We start from the raw sequence: 23508 nt of genomic DNA, 5'->3' as shown, positions 1-23508 counted from the left end.
ACATGAGCAACATGAAAAGACAAGGGAAGGAAGTACCACAAACAAATCAAGACAACACATCATTAGAAGTATTGGCAGCTCAGAAAAAAGACAGAAGATTTCAGGATATTCATGGTTAAGATGTTCTGAGATCTCAAAGGAAACATAAGAGAACAAATATAGGCAATGAAAGATCACTTCAACAGTGAGCTACATAAACAAATCCAAGAAGCAAAAGATCAATTCAACAGGGAGATAGAGATTCGAAAGAAAGAAAGAAAGAGAAAGGAAGGAAGGAAGGAGGAAGGAAGGAAGGAAGGGGAAAAATCAGAAATCCTTGAAATGAAAGATATAATAAACAAATTAAAAACTCAAATGAAAGCATCACCAACAGGGTAGACCACTTAGATGATAGTACTTCAGACAATGAAGATAAACTATATCATCTTGAAAAGAACATAGACCATACAGTGAAAATGATAAGAAACCACGAGCAGAACATACAAGAAATATGGGATAGCATAAAAAGACCAAATTTAAGAGTTATTGGGATAGATGAAGGCATAGAGTTCCAAACCAAAGGAATGAATAATCTATTCAGTGAAATAATATCAGAAAACTTTTAAAACATGAAGAATGAGTTGGAAGCCTACAGGATGCCAAATGTACAAAATCACAGCAGATCAACACCAAGACACATTATAATGAAAATGCCCAACATACAGAATAAGAAGATAATTTTAAAAGCCACAAGAGAAAGGAATCAGATTACATATAGGGGAAAACCAATTAGGATGAAGGCAGATTTTCCAAAACAGACCCTAAAAGCTAGAAGATCCTAGAACAACATAAATCAAGCTCTAAAAGATAATAGGTGCCAACCAAGAATCTTGTATTCAGCAAAATTAAGCTTTAGATTTGAAGATGAAATAAAAACCTTCCATGATAAACAAAAGTTAAAAGACTTTGCAGCTAGAAAACTGGCACTTCAAGTCATCCTTGGCAAAACATTACATGAAGAGGAAATGAAAAATAACAATGAAAATCAACAGTGGGAGGTAGTACAGTAAAGGAAAGACTAATCAAAGAGGAAAACCAAGTCAAGTTAAGTAACAAAAATAAACAAATATGGAAATACAAACCATGTCTTGATAGTTACCCTAAATGCTAATGGCTTAAACTCACTAATCAAAAGACATAGGCTAGTAGATTGGATTAAAAAAGATCCAACAAAATGCTGCCTACAGGAGACTCATCTGATAGGAAAAGACATACACAGACTGAAGGTGAAAGGTTGGGAAAAATCATACCACTCACATGGATTATGAAAGCAAGCAGGGGTTTCCATCCTCATATCAATTAAAGTACACTTCAAGCCAAGGTTAATCAAAAGTGATAAAGATGGACATTACATACTGCTCAAGGGAACCATACAGCAATAAGACATAACAATCATAAATATATTTGCCTCAAACAATGGTGCAGCTATGTTCATTAAACAAACTTTTCTCAAGTTCAAGAGTCAAATTAACCACAGCACAATAATCTTGAGTGACTTTAACACACCTCTCTCACCACTGGATAGATCTTCCAAACAAAATTGAATAAAGAAATTATAGAACTCAATAACACAATCAATAACTTAGACTTAACTAACAATTATAGAATATTTCAACCTGCATCAAGCGGATACACTTTCTTCTCAGCTGCACATGGATCCTTCTCTAAAATAGACCATATACTATGACATAAAGCAACTCTTAGCAAATACAAAAAAATAGAGATACTATTATGCATTTTATCAGATCATAATGGATTGGAATTGGAAATCAATGACAAAATTAAAAAGAAAATTTTTTCCTTCACCTGGAAACTAAACAATATGCTACTGAAAGAACAGTGGGTTACAGAAGACATCAAGGAGGAGATTTAAAAATTCTTAGAGGTCTCCTACCATTTCCATATGTTTTCCCTTCTCTCTTCCTTTCTCTCCCCACATTCGTCTTAGTTTACTGTTAGTCTTTTCCTCATGCTCTTCCTTCCTGTTCTATTCTTAATGGCTCTCTTTATATCAAAGAAGACATTTGACATTTGTTTTTTAGGGCTTGGCTAGCTTCACTTAGCATAATCTGCTCTAATGCCATCCATTTCCCTGCAAATTCTATGATTTTGTCGTTTCTTAGTGCTACATAATACTCCATTGTGTATAGCTGCCACAATTTTTTTATCCACTCATCTATTGAAGGGCATAGGTTGGTTCCACAGTCTAGCTATTGTGAATTGTGCAGGGGGTGGGGGGGAAAAAGGGGAGAGAATTGAACAACAGCAGAGGAGGTAGAGAGGGAAGATGGGAGGGGAGGGGAGGGGAGGGGGGATAGTAGGGGATAGGAAAGGTAGCAGAATACAACAGTCACTAATATGCCATTATGTAAAAATGTGAGTATGTAACAGAAGTGAGTCTGTATTATGTATTTGGGGAGTTCAAAACCCAATTGAGTCGAATGTATGAAAGATGATATGTCTTGAGCTCTGTAATGTTTTGAACAATCAATAAAAAAACAAATTCTTAGAGGTAAATGAGAACATAGACACAACATCAAAATCTCAAAGACACTATGAAAGCAGTACAAAGAAGAAAATTCATTTCATGGAGTTCATGCCTTAAAAGAAGAAAAAGTCCACAAATAAATGATCTCACACTGCATCTCAAAGCCTTATAAAAAGAAGAACAAATCATCAGCAAAAGCAGTAGAAGGCAAGAAATAATTAAAAATAGAGCTGAAATCAATGAAATTGAAACAATTGAAAAATTTGACAAAAGAAAAATTTAGTTCTTTGAAAAAATAAATAAAATTGACAGACCCTTAGCCACAGTAACAAAGAGAAGAAGAAAGAGAACTCAAATTACCAGCATACATGATGAAAAAGGAAATATCACAACAGACACTACAGAAATACAGAGGATAATTAGAAATTATTTTGAAATCTTGCACTCCAATAAAATAGAAAACATTGAAGGCATAAACAAACTTCTTAAGTCATACAATTTGCCCAGATTGAGTCAGGAAGACATACACAAGTTAAACAGACCAATATCAAGTGAGGAAATAGAAGACACTATCAAAAGCTTACCAACCAAGAAAAGCCCAGGACTGGATGGATATACAGCTGGGTTCTACAAGACCTTTAAAGAAGAACTAATACCAATACTCTTCAATTTATTTCAGGATATGGAAAAAGATGAAGTAATTCCAAACTCATTCTATGAGGCCAATATCACCCTGATCCCCAAACCAGGCAAAGACACATCAAAGAAAGAAAACTTCAGACCAATATCTCTAATGAACATAGATGTAAAAATTCTCAATAAAATTCTGGCAAATCGAATACAAAAACATATAAAAAAGATTGTGCACCATGATCAAGTGGAATTCATCCCAGGGATGCAAGGCTGGTTCAACATACAGAAATTAATAAATGTAATTCATCACGTAAATAGACTTAAAGATAAGAATCATGATCATCTCAATAGACACAGAAAAAGCATTTGACAAAATACAGCAAAACTTTATATTCAAAACAGAAAAACTAGGGTTAATAGGAACATATCTGAACATTGTAAAGGCTATCTATACTAAGCCTCAGGCCAACATCATTCTAAATGAAGAAAAATTGAAGGCATTCCCTCTAAAAACTGGAACAAGACAGGGATACCCTCTATCTCCACTTCTATTCAACATAGTTCTTGAAACACTTGCCAGAGCAATTAGACAGAGGAAAGAAATTAAAGGGATATATATAGGAAAAGAAGAACTTAAATTAGCACTATTTGCTGACAATATGATTCTATAACTAGAAGACCCAAAAAGCTCCACCAGAAAACTTCTAGAACTAGTAAATGAATTCAGCAAAGTAGCAGGATATAAAAATCAACACCCATAAATCAAAGGCATTTCTGTATATCAGTGATAAATCCTCTGAGAAGGAAATGAGGAAAACTACCCCATTCACAATAACCTAAAAACAAATAAGATACTTGGGAATCAACTTAATGAAAGAAGTAAAAGATCTATACAATAAAAACCACAGAATCATAAAGAGAGGTGAAAGATCTATACAATGAAAACTACAGAACTCTAAAGAGAGAAATCAAAGAAGAAATTAGAAGATGAAAAGATCTACCTTGCTCTTGGATAGGCAGAATTAATATTATCAAAATGACCATACCAAAAGCCATTATATTATATTTAATGCTTTCTGATCAAATCTCAATGGCATTCCTCATAGAAATAGAAAAGGCAATCATGAAATTTTTTTCTGGAAAAATAAGAGACCCAGAATAGCTAAAGCAATCCTTAGCAGGAAGAGTGAAGCAGGTGGCATTGTTATACCAGACCTTAAACTATACTACAGAGCAATAGTAACAAAACAGCATGGTATTGGCACCAAAAGAGACTGGTAGACCAATGGTACAGAATAGAGGACACAGAGATTCATCTACAAAATTACAATTATCTTATATTAGAAAAAGCTGCCAAAAACATGCAATGGAGAAAAGATAGCATCTTCAACAAATGGTGCTGGAAAAACTGGAAATCCATATGCAATCAAAATGAAATTGAATCCCTATCTCTCACCATGCACAAAACTTAACTCAAAATGGATCAAGGACCTATGAATTAAACCAGAGACTCTGCATCTAATAGAAGAAAAAGTATGCCCTAGTCTTCATCATATGGGATTAGGCCCCAACTTCCTTAATAAGACTCCAATAGCGAAAGAATTAAATCCAAGAATCAATAAATGGTATGAAATCAAACTAAAAATTTCTTCTCAGCAGAAGAAACAATCTGTGAGGTGAACAGAGAGCCTACATCCTGAAGCAAATTTTTACCCCTCACATATCAGATAGAGCACTAATATCTAGGGTACATAAAGACCTCAAAAAGCTAAGCACCAAAAAAAAAAATAACCCAATCAACAAATAGGCCAAGGACCTGAACAGACACTTCTCAGAAGAGGATATACAATCAATCAATAAATATATGAAAAAATGTTCATTATCTCTAACAATCCAAAAAATGCAAATCAAAACTACTCTTACCCCAGTCAGAATGGCAGCTATCATGAAGAAAAACTACAATAAGTATTGGCAAGGATGTGGGGGGAAAAGGTACACTCCTACATTGTTGGTGGGACTGCAACTTGATACAGCCAATATGGAAAGCAGTATGGAGATTCCTTGAAAATCTGGGAATGGAACCACCATTTGACCCAGCTATCCCTCTCCTTGGACTATCCCCAAAGATTAAAAACAGCATACTACAGGGACACAGTCACATCAATGTTTATAACAGCACAATTCACAATAGCTAAATTGTGGAGCCAATCTAGATGCCCCCTAGTGGATGAATAGATAAAAAATATGGCATATTTTAGTCCTCAGGCAGTGCCCACGGGGTGATGGTTCATTCACGTGGGAAAATCCTCAGAGTTTAAATTAAAGACACACACACCATTTTACCTTTAAACCAGCTCTGGGATGGCTCCTCAAACCCTCAGCCTCAAGCTCCCCAGGGGGGCAGCAAGGTTTTACTAAAGAGGCTAGTGAGAGAGAGCATGCTAGGGAGAGGGCTTTTATTGGGGAACAAAGAATTCTGGGGAAAATCCCATCTAATGAAGGTCAAGGGGGGGCAGTGTTGCAAGGTCAGGTGCGATGATTGGATCTTTGGGACAGTGGTGAGACACTTTCCACATGGAACCCAAGAAGGCTGGGGAAAGCTCTGCCACATTAAAAGTGACTAAGCGCCTCACACCCAGCCAGGGAAGAAACTCAGTCACATGCAAGTGATGGTTCTCTCTCTCTCTCTCTCTCTCTCTCTCTCTCTCTCTCTCTCTCTATCTATCTCTCTCTCTCTCTCTCTCTCTCTCTCTCTCTCTCTCTCTCTCTCTCTCTCCTGAATTCTTGTTTTGAAGACTCTTCATCCTATAATTACAACACAAAGGAGAATTAACAGAACAATGCAAAATTAGCAAAGAGAACAATGCAAAAATATACCAGGCTGAGTGTTTATGAATGTTTCCAGGGTTAAAGCCATTTAATTATTTTAATATTTGATTAGCTAAGGAAGAAGGATCCTGAATATGATGATGGAGCTCCAAAAGATCCAAGCTGTTTTATTATTTTGCCAAATGCCCAATAAATAGTTTTTCACCTTCTCCCAATCCCAGGGAGGTTTTGTGCTTGGCTGCTGTAACACACACATATTTATAACTTGTGTGACATTTAAGTCTTTCTTTAAACTTTAAAGCTGAAAGCTCATTACCTATATTTATGACAGTTGCCTCCAAGGCATTTAACTTAGTCTCAATCTTTTCATCAATATTTATTTGATTGTGAAGAGCCTTGGGGAAGTATTTTGGGCCAAATTATTAAGAAAATTTGCATGTTGAATATTTTGAGATAAAGCCACCGAAGCTGTGACTGTTGAGGCAATAAAGGAAATCAAGGCAACAACTCCCACTATTATTAATTCCAATGGCACATTTAGGTCTCGATAGCTGGGCATGTATTTGTTGTAAAACTTGAAAACCAGCATCAGCGTATCATGTCTCTGAAATATTAGCTGGCAGTAAGACAAAAGAGGGCTGATAAACTATCAGAACTCCTTTTCCTCTATTATATCTGGTAATGCAATTAGTTAGATTACATTTGTTACATGTTATATTATATCTATCATCTACCCATTTAACTTTCACATTTCTAATAATTTACACATAAGGAGATTGAATACAGGCTTGTAAGCCATAGCAAGAACCTTCCTTACAGTTCTTGCCAACAAATTATGGTGAAGGCTTGTCTGTAAAATGTAAAAATTCTGAGGCTGCAATTACGCACCAAACATCCTTCTGAATACCACTTTCACTGTAGGTCAAAATATTGCTAACAAATCCTGTAAGTGTCATAGCAGAACATTTTTGTAATTGTCTTTTATCAATTTTTTGAGACCAATCTAAAATATACCCAGTTATATTTAGACACCTTATGTTGTACTGGAAAGGTATTTACACAACCTATCCATCTTGGAAAGGTGACAATTTCTATTGCAGAACTGTTAGGACAATGAGGTATTTGTGGAGGTTCTGCAGAAATGACTGGTTTTTATGAGAAAGTCCCATTTTAATAACTGATCTAGTATAAGGTTTTAAGTCTCCATTAATAGTATGATTAATCAGTCTAGGCCTCCCAATTGCTGTCTTTTCCTCAAACGATACTCATAGACAGCCAGCATGTTTATCATGGGACCAACACAAAGGTAATTGGGCATTATAGCCAGAATAATTAAATCCAGTCACGTGATTGGGAGTAATATGAGTTTCTTTAAATCCTCCCATCATATATGAGTTATTAGTAAATACTGGGATGGATTCTCCAGTCCACACAGCTGGGTGTACTAAAGGTGGATCTGGAAAATAGGTCCAATAAGTGCCTGATGGCCAAGTAATTCTATTACTGCGGCAAGCATCATCATCGGAGTCTTATTTCTCCCTAGGAGCCAAACCACTCGTGAAGTGTGTGTTGTCAGCTTCTTCAGGTCTTCCCACGAGATCAGCTTTTCCACAGGGTCTTGCTGGGTCATCTTCCTTCTTCAAAATCTCTTACTTTTGAGGGAAGGTTTCTCTGGGTCAATCTTCAGTAATTTGAATCTTGGTTTTATTTCCTCTATGTCTGATTGCACATTCAGGCAACCAAATAGGACAAAAGCTCCTTCTGGAAAAATACAAGCATGACCTCTGCCCCACATAATCACTGGATCTCGATCTCTCCATTGACCAGTCTATAAACCTTTCCACCAAACATGGCCTAAGGGGCCTGTTGTTGTGGAAGACATGTGTCGCTCAGCTGTAGTGTGACCTTATCATGAGGATAATGGCTCTCTATTTGATCAGGAAAATCAGCAAAAGCTATTTGCCATAAATTAGAAGCTTGAAAAAGCCAATTATTCTGTTGAAAAGAAAATGGAATGATTATAATATCAGGTTCTGATCCAATTAGTTGTAAAACTCTTGTTCTGCCTTTTATTACTAATTGAGTCATGAAAAGGAATTAATGTCTTTTGAGGGGAGTGGGCTAAATGAATCCACTCAACAACTCCCAATATCTGTCATATAGCTCCTGTGGGGACATGAGCAGTTGGGAATGTTAATAAATATACCAGCTCTTGAGAATTGATTCTAGTATTTTGTGCATTCTTAATTGCAATTTCCACTTTTCTCAAAGCTGCTGTAGCTCGAGGAGAAGTTGGAGAAGGATCTCCTTGTAATATCTGGAATAAGGGACTTAAATCAGAAGTAGTTAGCTTTAAGGATGGCCTTAGCCAATTAATATCTCCTAATAATTTTTGAAAATCATTAAGGGCATGTAACTCCTTAACTCTTATCTGTATATTTTGAGGACAAATTGTACGTCCTTCAATTACATGGTCCAAATACTGAAAAGGAGGCATCTTTTGCACCTTTTGAGGTGCAATGCATAAACCCATTGCTGTGAGTGAAGTCTCTAATTGGGTAAAAATTTCTGAAAGTACTTTTGGATTAGCAAGAGCTAATAATATGTCATCCATGAAATGAATAATATATGCATCAGGAAAATTATTTCTTATAGGTGTTATTGCTTGAGCCACAAATTTCTGACATAAAATTGTACTATTATGCATTCCCTGAGGCAAAACCTTCCAGGAATATCTCTTAACTGGTTCTTTAAAATTAACTGCTAGGACACTGAAAGTAAGTTTTTCACAATCCTCAGGATGTAATTTTATTGAAAAGAAACAATCTTTCAGGTCTATTACCATTAAACTATAATCTGAAGGAATACCTTTAGGAGAAGGAAGTTCAGACTGTAATGATCCCATAGGCTGAATTGCATGGTTTATTGCCCTCAGATCCTGTAATAACTTCCAACTACCTGATTTTTTCTTAATAACAAATATGGGGGTGTTCCAAGGGCTATATGACCAGCTTGAAGTTGTTCCTCAACCAACATATGAATTAAGTTTCTCCCTTGAGATAGGCCACTGAGAAATCCATTTAGGCTCTTCTGTGAGCCAAGTGATTTTTTTCTGCTGTCTTCTGGGTTAGGGAGACCCTCAAGTCCCCTAATAAAAATTTTGATCTGGAGACTAGCAAGACACAGCGAGCACTAGGGAGATGGCTTTTATTGGGGAACAAAGAATTCTGGGGAAAATCCCATCTAATGAAGGTCAAGGAGGGCAGTGTTGCAAGGTCAGGTTTGATGATTGGATCTTTGGGGCAGTGGTGAGATATGCCTCCACAGGGACAAGCTCTGGAGCCCAAGAAGGCAGGGGGAAGCTCTGCCACATTAAAAGTGACTGAGTGCCTCACACCCAGATAGGGAGGAAACTCAAGTCACGTGCAAGGATGGTCTCCCACAGCATATATACACAATGGAATTTTACTCAGCAATAAAAGTGAATAAAATCATGGTATATGCAGGTAAATGGATCGTGTTGGAGAAGATAATGCTAATTGAATTTAGCCAATCCCAATGAAACAAATGCCGAAAGTTTTCTCTGATATAAGGAGACTGACTCATAGTGAGGTAGGAAGTGGGAGCATGGGAGGATTAGATGAATTCTAGATAGGGAAGAGGGGTGGGAGGGAAAGGGAGGGGCAGGGGATTATCAAGGATGGTGGAATGTGGTGGACATCATTATCCAAAGTACATGTATGAAGAATCGAATTGGGTACCAACATACTTTATGTACAACCAGAGATATGAAAAATTGTGCTGTATATGTGTAATAAGAATTGTAATGGAAAAAAGACTACAAAAGCTTATGATGTAAAACCAAAAATAAATAAGTAGGAAGGCATCAAATTAAAAAAGTCTTCTGCAAAGCAAAGGAAATGAGCAAGAAGAAGGGAAATTTAAATCAAAACTATGTAGATTTCATCTCTAGGTAGAATGGCAATCATCAAGAATACAAATAGCAATAAATTCTGTTGCAGATATGAGCTAAAAATGCACTAACCCATTGATCGTGGGCTGCAAAATAGTACAACCACTTTGGAAATCAGTATGTAGATTTCTCAAAAGACTAGGAATGGAACCACCATATTACCTAGCTATACCACTCCTTGGTATTTACCTGAGAGAAATGAAATTAGCACATTTATCAATCAATACATGTGTATTAATATTTACAGCAGAGAAATTCACAATAGCCATGTTATGGAGCCAGACTAGATGTCTGTCAACAGATGAATGGATAAAAAAATGTGGTATATATAAACATCAGAGTTTTACTTGGCATAAAGAAAAACAAAATTATGTCATTTGCAGAAAAATGTTTGGAAATTGAGAGCATTATGTCAAGGAAAATAAGCCACACTCAGAAGGTCAAGAGTTACATGTTTTCTTTCATATGTGGAAGCTAGAGAGGAAAAAAGAAAAGAGGTGTGTGGGTGGGTGGGGAATCTCATGAAAATCAATGGGAGATCAATAGAGTAGAGAAAAGGGACTGGGGGTGGGAGGAGGAGAGAGAAAGGGGAAGTGCTGGTGAGTGATATTGGCCAAATTATATATATGTACATATTCTCATATATATAAAATCATGTATAACAACGTATCCCACCAGTATGCACAACTACAACACACCCATTTAAAAGAATGAAAAAAAAATGAGCTATATCCTCAAAAAGTTTAAAAGCTGTTTACAAAACAAATTTTACCCTGTTGAAAATTATACTTGTGAGAGTTGAGAAGACAACAGAAACTGCCTCTTCATTTATGGAATTTGGATATCTTGTGTCTGTCCCTTCTTCCTATATCGTTCTTCCTTTTTCTTTCCTTCACACCCTCCTTCCCTCCCTCCCTAACTACTTTCCTTTCCCCTTTTTGTTTCTATTATTAACTATGCATTACATAAATTTTATCTAGTATTTCTATTTTGGGGAAGCAAAGAGTTTTTATAGCTTAGATAACCCATGTGCTTGAAACCAGAAGATGCTTGCCTTTGCATCAGGTTATGAATATGGAGCAACCAATTCACTGGATTCTAGTAATAGACAGAGATGATAGCATCCATCACTTACCTTTAAGGTAAATGTCATGTTTTTATTTATATGGAAAAGGAAAAAAATGAATAATTTTCATTTAATGAATACAAATATTGATACAACTTTACCTAATTCTAGCCATTTGATGCATATGTTATGGAATCATTTTGTTTCTAACTTGCTTTACTCTGATTAAAATCTGATTGAACACATCTTCATATCCTCCTTGGTCAACTCAGTGTATTGTTTTACTGTGAGGAGCTTATGCAAATATTGTTCATTTTACTATTGGCTTGACTATTTTTTCTTACTGACTTTAGGCGTTATTTACATGTTTATTTGTTGATTATAGGTATTGCATATGAGCTCTGTCTGTCTTACTTTTTACCTAGTGATAGGTTTTTAAGAGTAATGGTTCTTAAATTTAATAAAATCTAATATACCTCAATCTTTTTCTTTATATTTATTGCTCTTTGTTTGCTGATCAAAAAATTTTCCCTATTCCACAGTCATGAAAATATAGTCTCCATTATCTTGTGGGGGGTGCTTTTTCGTTCTGGGCTTTATGTGCATATCTATGGTCTATTACAACCTTATTTGTATTTTATGTATTTATTTTTATTTTGGTTTTGTATCACATCCATTAAGTGGCCTCATATGTCAATGTTTAGTAACAATGTTTTGAAATTTATGGTACCATTAGGATTTTGGTATTAATAGACATTTTTCATTTATGTGAATAATTTAGATTTTTTTCTTTCTACAGTTCGTGGCTTTTCTTCAGAAACATCTTTTGAAAATTACATTAGGACTGAAAATAATTCTAATCCTGTGATGGCTGCCATCATATTTGATCATGACTTCAAAAGTAGTGATGAGAACTTGCCACTTACGGTGAGAAAGTTTATCTAAAAATCTGATAATTATACTTTTAGATTTTAGAGAATTAGTGGGAAAAACTATAACTTGATTAGGATCTTAATTGCTAATTTATAACAGACCATGCATTTGAATCTAGTTCTAACTTAAAAAATACAAGATTTTAAGCATTGCATTATTCTGTTGAGGGTCTATATCTGCCACCCTGTGGTCTTATATCAATGGAATATGGAATGATAGGAACATTAACTAGTCAGGATATTAACTTTGAAAACCTAGTTGGCCTGGTAATGCTTCTAGTTCTTCTTCAAATGGTGGGCAAGAAAAAAAGAATATGCCCAGGTCAAACATATTCAAAGCAAAAGCAGACATATAAGTACTAGCAGAGATTCCAACCTGATAAACTTGCTTCTTTTTTATTAATTAGAATTACTTCTAAATCTTTAATAATAGCTGTTAGGCTCTGTCAGGTTGCATTGGAATTAGTACATACATAGATGATAAGGGTTATGATCTCCCTTAAAGAGGATACAAAAGGACAATGGTAACTTGGTAGTTTACCAGATCTTTTATTTCATCATTTAATTAATTTCTACAGAAATGGAGCACAACTTTCCATTTCTTTGGTTGTAAATGACTATAGAGTCACACCATTCATGCAATCATATCCATACATAGGGTAATAATATCTGTCTCATTTCACTATCTTTCTCACCCCTTCCCTTCCCTCTCTCCCCTCTGTCCAAACCAGAGTTCCTCCATTCTTCCCTTGTGTATGCCCCCTCCCCCCATTATGAATCAGCATCTACTTATCAGAGAACACATATAGCCTTTGTGTTTTTGGGATTAGATTACTTCACTTAGCATGATATTCTCTAACTTTATCCATTTACCTGCAATGCCATAATTTCATTCTTCTTTAAGGCTGAGTAATATTCCCTTGTGTATATATACTGCAGTTTCTTTATCCATTCATCTAGGTTGATCCCACATTTCAGCTGTTGTGAATTGAGCTGCTATAAACATTTAGGTGGCTATATCACTGTAGTATGCTGATTTTAATTCCTTTGGGTATGGACTGAGAAGTGGGCTAGCTAGGTCAAGTCGTGGTTCCATTCCAAATTTTCTAAGGAAGCTCCATACTGCTTTCCTCAAAGATGTTGAAGCATTTTTCAATCCCACTAGCAATGTATGAATGTACCTTTTTACCCATATTCTTGCCAGAACTTATTGTTATTTGTATTCTTGATAATTGCTATTATGACTGAAGTGAGATGAAATCTTAGAGTAGTTTTGATTTGCATTTCTCAAATTGCTAGAGATGTTGCACATTTTTTCATGTATTTGTTGTTCAATTCTATATCTTCTTCTGGGAAGTGTTTGCATAGTTCATTAACCCATTTATTGATAGGGTTATTCATATTTGTGTGTGTGTGTTAAGTTTTTTGAGTTCTTTATATATCCTGGAGATTAGTACTCTATCTGATGTGCATGTGGCAAAGATTTTCTTCCATTCTGTAGGCTCTCTCTTCACGTTATTGATTGTTTACTTTGCTGAGAAGAAGCTTTTGGCTTTGAATACATCCCATATATTGATTCCTGATTTTATTTCTTGTACTTTAGGAGTTTTGTTAGGAAGTCAGGTACTAAGCTGATATGATGAAGATTTAGGCCTGCTTTTTCTTCTGTTAGGCACAGAGTCCTCTTCTAATTCCTTGGTCCTTGATCCACTTTGGGTTGAGTTTTGTGCAGGGTGAGAGACAGGGGTTTAATTACATTTTGCTGCATATGAATTTCCACTTTTCCCAGCACCATTTGTTGAAGGGATTATCTTTTTTCCAATGTATGTCTTTGGCACTTTTGTCTATGAGATAACTGTATTTATGTGAGTTAGTCTCTGTGTCCTTCATTCTGTACCATTGGTCTGCCAGTCTATTTTGGTGCCAATACCATGCCATTTTTGTTACTATTGCTCTGTAGTATGGTTTAAGGTCTGATATTGTGATACTTCCTGATTTAATCTTATTTTTAATTGATTTTTAAAAAAGTAAATGACAGTGGAATTTATTACAATTCTTATTACACATATACAGCACAATTTTCACATCTCTGGATGTATAGAAAGTATGTTGACACCAATTTGTACATGTACTTTGGATAATGATGTCCATCACATCCCACCATCCTTGCTAACCCCCTGCCCCTCCCTTTCCCTCCCACTGTTTTGCCCTATCTAGAATTCATCTATTCCTCCCATGCTCCCCTTCCCTACCCCACTATGAATAAGTCTCCTTATATAAGAGAAAATATTTGACATTTGTTTTTTTGGGGGGATGGGCTAATTTCACTTAGCATTATCTTCTCCACCACCATCCATTTACCTGCAAATGCCATAATTTTATTTTCTTTTATTGATGAGTAAAATTCAATTGTGTATATATGCCACATCACTAGCTGTGACTCACTAGGGGTAGGTTATCGTAGTATTTTCCCCAGAAGCTCCTGAAACTGGTCTCAGGTCCTAGGTTGGCTCCAGGATTCTCCCTTGGCACAAACTTCAGGTGTCTGTGGTGACAAGAGGGGCTTTCAGCTTACCTTTTCCCTGTTATGAGAAATACCTCCTGGTTCTAAGTTGATCCCTCTGGGGAGGTGAGAGGGAAGATGTAAGGTCCTTTGTTCCATTTTTCACAAGGCAACTTCGGGTCTTTGTGCTCCACAGTGTCTTCATCAGACCCCTCTGCACATCTGTCTCTCCCTCAGTTGAATACTAGTTGTTTATTCTATGTTTTAGTCATTTTTTTTTGAGAGCAGAATTACTTCTACTCAGAAGTCTTGCTCTTGTCATTCATTGTCTTTAATGCATTTTTTTTTACTCAGTTCTGTGTACCATCGATGATTCCAGATTATTCTCATGTTTTGGGATTTTCAACAAAGTGTTCCTGTTTGTATGGAATAGTGAAGCCTGGTACTTCCCTTTCTAACATCTTTCTTTTTTTTTTTCTCCTAGAAGATTTATTATTTTTCTTTTCATATTTAGATCTACAATATACATAAATTTTTTGTGTGTATAATTTGAAAGAAGATCAAGTTTCTGGTTGCTTCTGTGTCAATACAAGTTTATCCCAGCACCATTTATTGCAAAGGTTATTCATTCTCAGGGCGACCTGCCTTGGGTTCCTTGGGCTGCTGGGACAAAGCACTACAGGATGGCCTAAAACAACACAAACAAATTTCCTCATGGTTCTGGATGCTGGAGGTGTGAAACCTGCTCTGGGCCGGGCTGGGCTTTCTGTGAAGGCTCTCCGGGACAATCCTCTCTAACATCTTTCTGATATCACCCTAAGTAGACTTTTTGATGTTCATTCACTAGGCAGACCAATTGCGGGTCTAGAACAGTATTCACAAAGATGACCAAGCCCCACTGTTGACTTTGAAACTCAGATGCCAATGTCATCAAGGTGAAAGAGGACAGATAAAAGTTTAGATAATTTCAATTTTTGCCTGTTTTTTTATTTACTGTTTGTCCCATGTCACAGTGATAGTGTTGTTTCTCTTCATTTAGAATCCTAAATTGTTCATTCTGTCCTCAAAACACAATTTAAAAATTTGTGTTTTACTTTCCTTCATAAATTTACTTTTCAATGTTCATTGTTTTAAAATGTTTGTTTTTTTATGGTTCACTTTAGGTAAAATATCATCTGCGTTTTAGTAAGTACTATTCAACTTCAGAAGATACAATACCTGAGAGTGATAAAAGGACGAAATGGGACACAGCTCTTCTCTTTCCAAGTACCCCTCCTGAATTTCATAGAAACCCCATGGAAGATGATGGGGGAGAGCCTGGTAAGCAGATCCTTAAGCATATTTATATTGTTATTTTATTGCATGAAGGCAGGCACTACACATTTTTTAGATGTGAAAAAGTTGTTTTTTCATTGTGGCAGTAATTTTTTTCATTTTAATTTATATTGTAAAACAAACATATGAAATCTTATGAAAAATGTCTATATTGCTTTAAATTGTTTCCTGAAGTTTTTATATCTGTACATTTAAATAGTTTTAGTTGGTAAATTTCTGGTCTGCTGATCTGATAGATATATTTTTACATACCAACATGTCCTGCATACTTATGTTGATGATTTTTTGATTAATCACACAAAGGTAATTTTAATTTTTCTAAATTACCTTGAAGAAAAAAAAAGAACACCACTAAGAACTAATGCTCCTAATTTTCTTTAGGAAATTATTCAACAGAAGATAAGAACTATGTTCAATTTACCATTACCATTAAAATTTGAAAATAGTGAAAATTATCTGTGATAAGCACATGGTTACAATTTGACAGAATTACTTCCAGCTCTGATTAATATAGAGCTATAAATACAGTTATGGCTTTGGAAAATAAATATGAAAATATATAAAGATTTGGGTAGTTGTGAACTCAGGAAGGTGGGATTATGTGGTACTTTGTCATTTTATCAAAAACATTAAGAATATTTTTCTAATCAAGAGTCTAAAAAGGAATCTAATATCTTATAATTAATATGCTGCATCCCAAAGATATTCTGTGGGAACAATGGTAGGAAATGTCATGGTCTTAGAAGAGAGAGAGAGAGAGTTGATCTTATAAAAATATTTATATGCAACATTATTTTTGAAGAGAGATTTTACTTAAAATATTGTCTACAAAAAAAGAAAGAAGATAGACAAATTACAAATATTGAATGACTTTGTATATCAAATTAATATTTAAGTTTGGTGTAATGAGACACTCTTTTGTAAGTAGTACTGTAATGTGATCAGGAGTCAGTTGACCTGTTCCCCCTTAAATTCTGTTATTTGGGATCATTAAGATCTTAATCTTATTTTCTTTAGATAACCCAAAGTGTTCTGGAAGGTGATCTCTTATGTCTGTCTGCACCAAAATTCTATAATGCTAGTTATTAGGACTTTTACCAGTGTCTCAATCTGTTTTGTATGGCTCTAACAAAATACCTGACTGAGCTTGGTTATGTTTTATTTTCTCAGTATTCTGGTTGTTGGAGTGTTTAAATATCATGGCACCAACATCTGAAGCATTGAAACATCAGAGAAATGGAAAGGAAACAGCCATATGCAGACAGGGCATGTACATGATCAAAGAAGCAACAGAGCAGGGAGGTGCCAGGCGTACTCTGCAGCAGCTCACTCTGCAGGAACTAATCTACTTGTGCTCATTCCATGAGACCAGTATCAATCCCTTCTGATGGCAGTTATGGCCCAATCACCTCACTAGGCCTCCACCTCTGAATGTTTGCTCCACTTCTGTGTCACCACACTGGGGCCAAGCTTCCAGGACATAAACCTTGGGAGACAAACTACATCCAAACCATAGCTGTCTGTTAGATCAATTGAGAAAGGTAGTAGGTGAGAAGATTAAAACAGATTATTTTGGTGAATTTTAAGGGTGAGGACACATTTTGTGTGTTTGATAAGAATACTTAAAATGATGTCTACCCTCTTAAATTTAATTACTCCTTTGCTGCACAGAAGGTTTGGAGTTTGATGTAGTCCTATTGGTCAAGTTTTTAGTTTCTCTTGCTGTTACAGTTTTAAAATCATCACCAAATCCTGTATCATAAAGCTTTTCCCATATGTTTTCTTCTAGGAGATTTTTCATTTTGGGTCTTATATTTAGGTTTTTCATTCCATTTCATCTGGTTTTTGTATATCATAAGTAGGAAGCCAGTTACATTTTTCTGGATACCTAGTTTTTCCCAGTACCACTTATTAATAAGAGACTGTCTTTTCCCTGTTGTTTGGTTTGGAGACCCTGATAAACATCACTTCACCACGGATGAAATGGTTTATTTCTCTAGTCTGTTCATTATTCTGTCCTTATGCCAGTGGCGTACTCTTTTGGTTATAGCTTTGTAATATGTTTTGAAATGGAGAAATGTGAGAACTCTAGATTTGTTCTTTCTTCTTGTTTGTTTTTGTTATTCAGGATTCTTTGGGATTCCATTTAGATTTTAGGATGTTATTTTCTCTTGGAGAGCTGCATACTGAGGATTGAACTCAGGGGCACTCAAATCACTGAGTTTTGTATTTTATTTAGAGACAGGGTCTCACTGAGTTGCTTAGTGCTTCATTTTTGCTGAGGCTGGCTTTGAACTTGCAATCCTCCTGCCTCAGCCCCCTGAGCTGCTGGGATTACAGGTGTGTGCCACTGAGCCAGGCTTAGAATGTTATTTTCTATTTCTAGGAAACATACAACTGTGATTTTGATAGTGATTACATTGAATCTATAGGTTTCCTTGGGTAAGTATGGACCCTTAAATAATATTAAGAATTTCATGAATTTGGGATTCAAATGACTTGTGTCTTTTAAATTTTATTTTGGCAACATTTTATAGTTTCTAGTGTACAAGTTATCCATCATCTTGGTTAAATTTATTCCTAAGTACTTTATTCTTTTTGATGCTATTGTAAATTGAATTGTATCATTTTTTTCTGAGTTTCCTTTCTATTTCACATGTTCAGTGTATAGAAGTGTCTTAGTCAATTCCAGGCTGCTATAACTAAATACCACAGACTATACAACTCAAAATAATAAAAATTTATTTCTCACAGGTCTGTGGTTAGGAAATCCAAGACCAAGGTGTACCCTCTGATTAGACCTCAGGAAAGGGCTTTCTCTGTGCTTCCACAATGACAACTCACTGCATCTTCTGGAGGAGATGAAAGCTGTGTCTCCATGTGGTGTGAAGGGAAAAGGGCAAAAAGATTATGGTATTCCCTTCAAAATCTTTTATAAGAGCACCACTTCTCTTCATGAGAGTGGAATATTCATGACTTAATCATTTCCTATAAAGCCTCACCTTTCAAAACTATCTCACTGAGTATTATTTCAAACATACAAGTTTTTGAAGGGACATATACACTGAAAACTATAGCAAGAATTCTGCCTAATATTTGCTGTACTTCTCATTTAGTTTGATAAAAATCACATAAAACAACTGTTCCATTTTTACATAATATTTTAGTTTGGGGAAGGTAGTAATACAGTTTCATGGTGTTTATTATATGTGGATCCCAAATCACAGTATATGTTCATGAAATTGTTTTGTTTTCTGAATTAAAAGCTTTGAGTTACCCGACTTGTCTTCTTAGCTTATACAGCTTTTTCTTAGTATCCAAACTTGACAATCTTTGTTTTCTCATTTAGGATACTTCAGAGAAGGGTTCCTTACTGTGCAACATTCCTTAGATAAGGCCATCATGATATATCATGGTGGTGAAGCTGCAAAACAGATATTTGATAATACTGAAATTTACGTTAAGAGATTTCCATACCCTGAATATTATCATGATGGGTTTATGTGGCAATTCATAATTATATTTCCTTGGACAGCTTTATTTACATTCTCTCAAGTTATACTTATTGTTGTTGGGACCATTATGATGGAAAAGGAAAAGAGATTAAAGGTAACTTCATTTTCTTTGTAAAATTTTGGGCCTTTGTTACAGATGTGTGTGGAGGGGAGGGTTGGATTATTGATGTGTACTTGGCAAAGGTAAATGGATATGGTGCAGTAGCAATATGCAAATGTGGACTTGCTAGAGTGTGCATGATGTTACTTATCAATTTTTGATGTTTTGCTTTTATGTCGATTCTCCATTTGACTTGTAGTTTTATTGACTGTATGACTATTTGAAAAGAATGCTACGAACAGAGGTCAAATATTAAATGCTCTGAATCAGCTTTGAAATAAAATGAGCAATGAAGAAATAATCATTAGAGTTTTAGAATTAGATAAATTGATACACTTCACTTCCAACATTCTATGATCCTGTGATTCTTTAGTATCTAAACCTTAACAATCTGTGTTTTCTCATTTAGGATTTTAAAAGATTAATTTTTTTACCAGGTTTTATCCTTCAAATCTCCTTTGAGATGACATTCAATATTAAGTCAAATCAAAGCCATATTGTGAAGAATAGTGGCTCTGAAGTCAGAGAGAAAGCCATTTATTTGTCAATCTATTCATCAGTTTATTCAGCATTTATTAATTACCTCTTTTTGTTTCAGGAGATCTGACAGATCTTAAGTTTAAATCCTGTTCTCACCAGTTGTTAACTTTGTGAGCATAGTCTCTTTCCTTAGATGTAAATTGAGGATAGTAGTAACTAATTTTTATGGTTATTAGGAGATTTAAATGAGAGATATTTTTACGTTTCTAGACCTATAGAAAGCATTTGACAAATGGTAGTTTAAAAAGAGAAAAAAATTCCTACCTACAAAGGTATGAATTCCTATTTGTGAAAACCTTTCTTAAGATATCAGTAATGATATGATTTATTTAGTGATTTTATGATATAATAATTACCTATGCAGGTGGAAAACATTATTCTTTTTGTGTGTGTGATACTGGGGATGGAATATAGGGCTTTCTGCATGACAGGCAAGTGCTATACTGCTGAGCTTCACCCCCAGCCAATGAAAGTCATTCTGGAAGTGCAGAAGGATTGTTGCTTTTTCTGTACAGTGAAGGATAATGGGAATTCACCAGGCAGATAGGACTAGGGCATGGTCTTTGAAACAGGGTAATGTGTTCCTATTATTGTTGCCTCCAGAAAGGGGTATGGAGGAGGCTTAGAGCTGGGACAAGCATACTTTTCTTTTCTTGGGGTGGAGGTACTAGGGATTGAACTCAGGGGCACTCAACCACTGAGCCACATCCCCAGCCCTATTTTGTATTTTGTTTAGAAACAGGGTCTCACTGAGTTGCCTAGTGTCTTGCCATTGCTGAGGCTGGCTTTGAACTCACGAGCCTCCCGCCTCAGCCTCCTGAACTGCTTGGATTTAGGCATGCGTCACCGTGCCCTTTATGACTACCAGACTTCTATGGAAAACAAAGATGGTAATATTTTAGGTTTTGTGGGCCACATGTATCTATTCTATGGTTTTTTATTTCAGTTAAAAAAAAACATTTTTAACTCTCAGTACACCCAAAGATGGCCCGTGGCCTAGTTTGATGCATAGGACATAGTTTGATGATGAAGTTTGGCTGTGAAGCCTGAAGATGAGGACCCAATCACAAGATGATCAGAGGAAAAGCAGAGAGGGCTTGATTGAAGGTGGTTTAGAATATTGAAACTGAGAGGGAAGGTTTCAAGAAATGCTGAGGCGGAGGAAATCAGGGGAAGTGAATGTATACACCATTAACTTCCAACTTTGGGAATTTTGCACATATTTCTTTCAAGGACTTGCCTACATATAAAGTTTTTTTCTAAGGTGGTTTGGGGAATACTTGTCAAATTATATTCATTTGAAGAAATGGCACTGTGTTTACTGAGGAGACAATGATGCTTACGTTCAAAAAGACAAATGTCAGTAGAGATAAAGCCATTGTTCTGGGCAGTGGTTTGAACCTCTTCCCCTGTTTCCTGGTCGCACAAATGAAATTATCCTCAAATCTTCCAGGCTTGAAACCTCAGTTTTATCTATGCAGTATCTTATTTAAGAATCCAACCATTTCCTACCTTTATAACTTTGGGGTAAGTTTATTAAATTCTCTATACTTCATCTGTAAAATGGAGATGAAGATATTCCTAGCATGAAGACCAGTTGTGATGATTAATAAGATACTACTTGTTAGCACAGGATATTGGCTGTAGCACCAGTGTTAGTGATTTCTCTATTTTCTGAGTTCCTTCTGTGCAGCATATGTGAGGTGATGAATTCTGCTTCTTTCTGCTCTCTCATGATTTATCTGCTTCTTTCCTTCTGCTTGTGGTAATGCCATCTTCTGGTTCAAGCTCTTGTTATTTTTTTACCATCTATCTATTTTAGAAGACTCTCATTTAAAAAAAAATTTTATTTGTTTTAATTAGTTACACATGACAGTAAAATGACCTTGACATATCATAGATTTGAATCAGATAGGATATAATTTCTCATTTTTCTGAGTATACAGGTTGCAGAATCACATTGGTCATGCAGTCACATATATACACACAGTAATAATGATGTTGTTTCATTCTATTGTCCTTCCTATCCCGCCATTCCCTTCCCTCCCCTCCCATCACTTCTCTCTACCCATCTAAGGTGATGCTATTCTTTTTTTTCTTACATCTTCATACATGTATTCTGTATAAAGATGAGGGTCTCCTTCCGCCTTCCATGCAATTCCCCTTTTTCCTCCCTTTCCTTCCCACCTCTCTTCCCTATCTAGAGGTAATCTTCTTTCCATGCTCTTCCTCCCTACCCCATTTTGAGTCACCCCACTTTTATCAGAGAAGACATTCAGCATTTGTTTTTCTGGGATTGGCTAACTTCACTTAGCATAATCTGCTCTAATGCCATCCATTTCCCTGCAAATGCCATGATCTTGTTATTTTTTACTGCTGAGTAATATTCCATTGTGTATATATGCCACATTTTTTTATCCATTCATCTACTGAAGGGCATATAGGTTGGCTCCACATTTTAGCTATTGTGAATTGTGCTGCTATAAACATTGTTGTGGCTGTGTCCCTGTAGTATGCTGTTTCTAGGTCCTTTGCATATAGACCGAGAAGAGGAATAGCTGGTCAAGTGGTGGTTCCATTCCAAGCTTTCCAAGGAATATCCATACTGCTTTCCAAATTGGCTGTACCAATTTGCAGTCCCGCCAGCAATGTATGAGTGTACCTTTTTCCCTGCATCCTCACCAGCACTTGTTGTTGTTTGACTTCATAATGGCTGCCATTCTTACTGGAGTAAGATGGTATCTTAGAGTAGTTTTAATTTGCATTTCTCTGATTGCTAGAGATGATAAGCATTTTTTCATGTATTTGTTGATTGATTATATATCCTCTTCTGAGAAGTGTCTGTTCAGGTCCTTGGCCCATTTGTTGATTGGGTATTTGTTTTTTTGTTGTTTAGCTTTTTGAGTTCTTTGTATACCCTAGAGATTAGAGCTATATCTGATGTGTGAGGGTTAAAAATTTGTTCCCAGGATTTAGGCTCCCTATTCACCTCACATATAGTTTCTCTTGCTGAGAAAAACTTTTTGGTTTGAATTTATCCCATTTGTTGATTCTTGGTTTTAATTCTTTTGCTATAGGTGTCTTATTAAGGAAATTGGGGCCTAATCCCACATGATGAAGATTAGGGCCTACTTTTTCTTCTATTAGACACAGAGTCTCTGGTTTGATTCCTAGATCCTTGATTCATTTTGAGTTAACTTTTGTGCATGGTGAGAGATAGGGATTTAATTTCATTTTGTTGCATATGGATTTCCAGTTTTCCCAGAAACATTGGTTGAAGATGCTATTCTTTCACCATTGTATGCTTTTAGCACCTTTGTCTAATATAAGGTAGTTATAATTTTGTGGGTTAGTCTCTGTGTCCTCTATTCTGTACCATTGGTCTACCAGCCTGTTTTGGTGCCAGTACCATGCTGTTTTTGTTACTATTGCTCTGTAGTATAGTTTAAGATCTGGTATAGCAATACCACCTGTTTCACTCTTCCTTCTAGAATTGCTTTAGCTATTCTGGGCCTCTTATCTTTCCAGATGAATTTCATAATTGCTTTTTCTATT

General features: G+C 35.8%; 1 protein-coding gene across 1 annotated transcript in view; it reads left to right on the top strand.

Moving 5' to 3' along the window:
* Positions 1-23508, top strand: part of LOC101975769 (phospholipid-transporting ATPase ABCA3) — a 130027-nt gene that overhangs the window by 9526 nt on the left and 96993 nt on the right. The window contains exons 3-5 of the mRNA XM_078024246.1: positions 11828-11955; positions 15627-15783; positions 19148-19407. Coding sequence (XP_077880372.1) covers positions 11828-11955; positions 15627-15783; positions 19148-19407 — 545 coding nt within the window. The remainder of the gene's footprint in view (positions 1-11827; positions 11956-15626; positions 15784-19147; positions 19408-23508) is intronic.

This window comes from Ictidomys tridecemlineatus, chromosome 10 (assembly GCF_052094955.1).
Source record: "Ictidomys tridecemlineatus isolate mIctTri1 chromosome 10, mIctTri1.hap1, whole genome shotgun sequence".
In the NCBI taxonomy this organism is placed as follows: Eukaryota; Metazoa; Chordata; class Mammalia; order Rodentia; family Sciuridae; genus Ictidomys; species Ictidomys tridecemlineatus.
The sequence above is the reverse complement of the archived record's forward strand: the minus strand, read 5'-3'. Positions and strand labels throughout refer to the sequence as shown.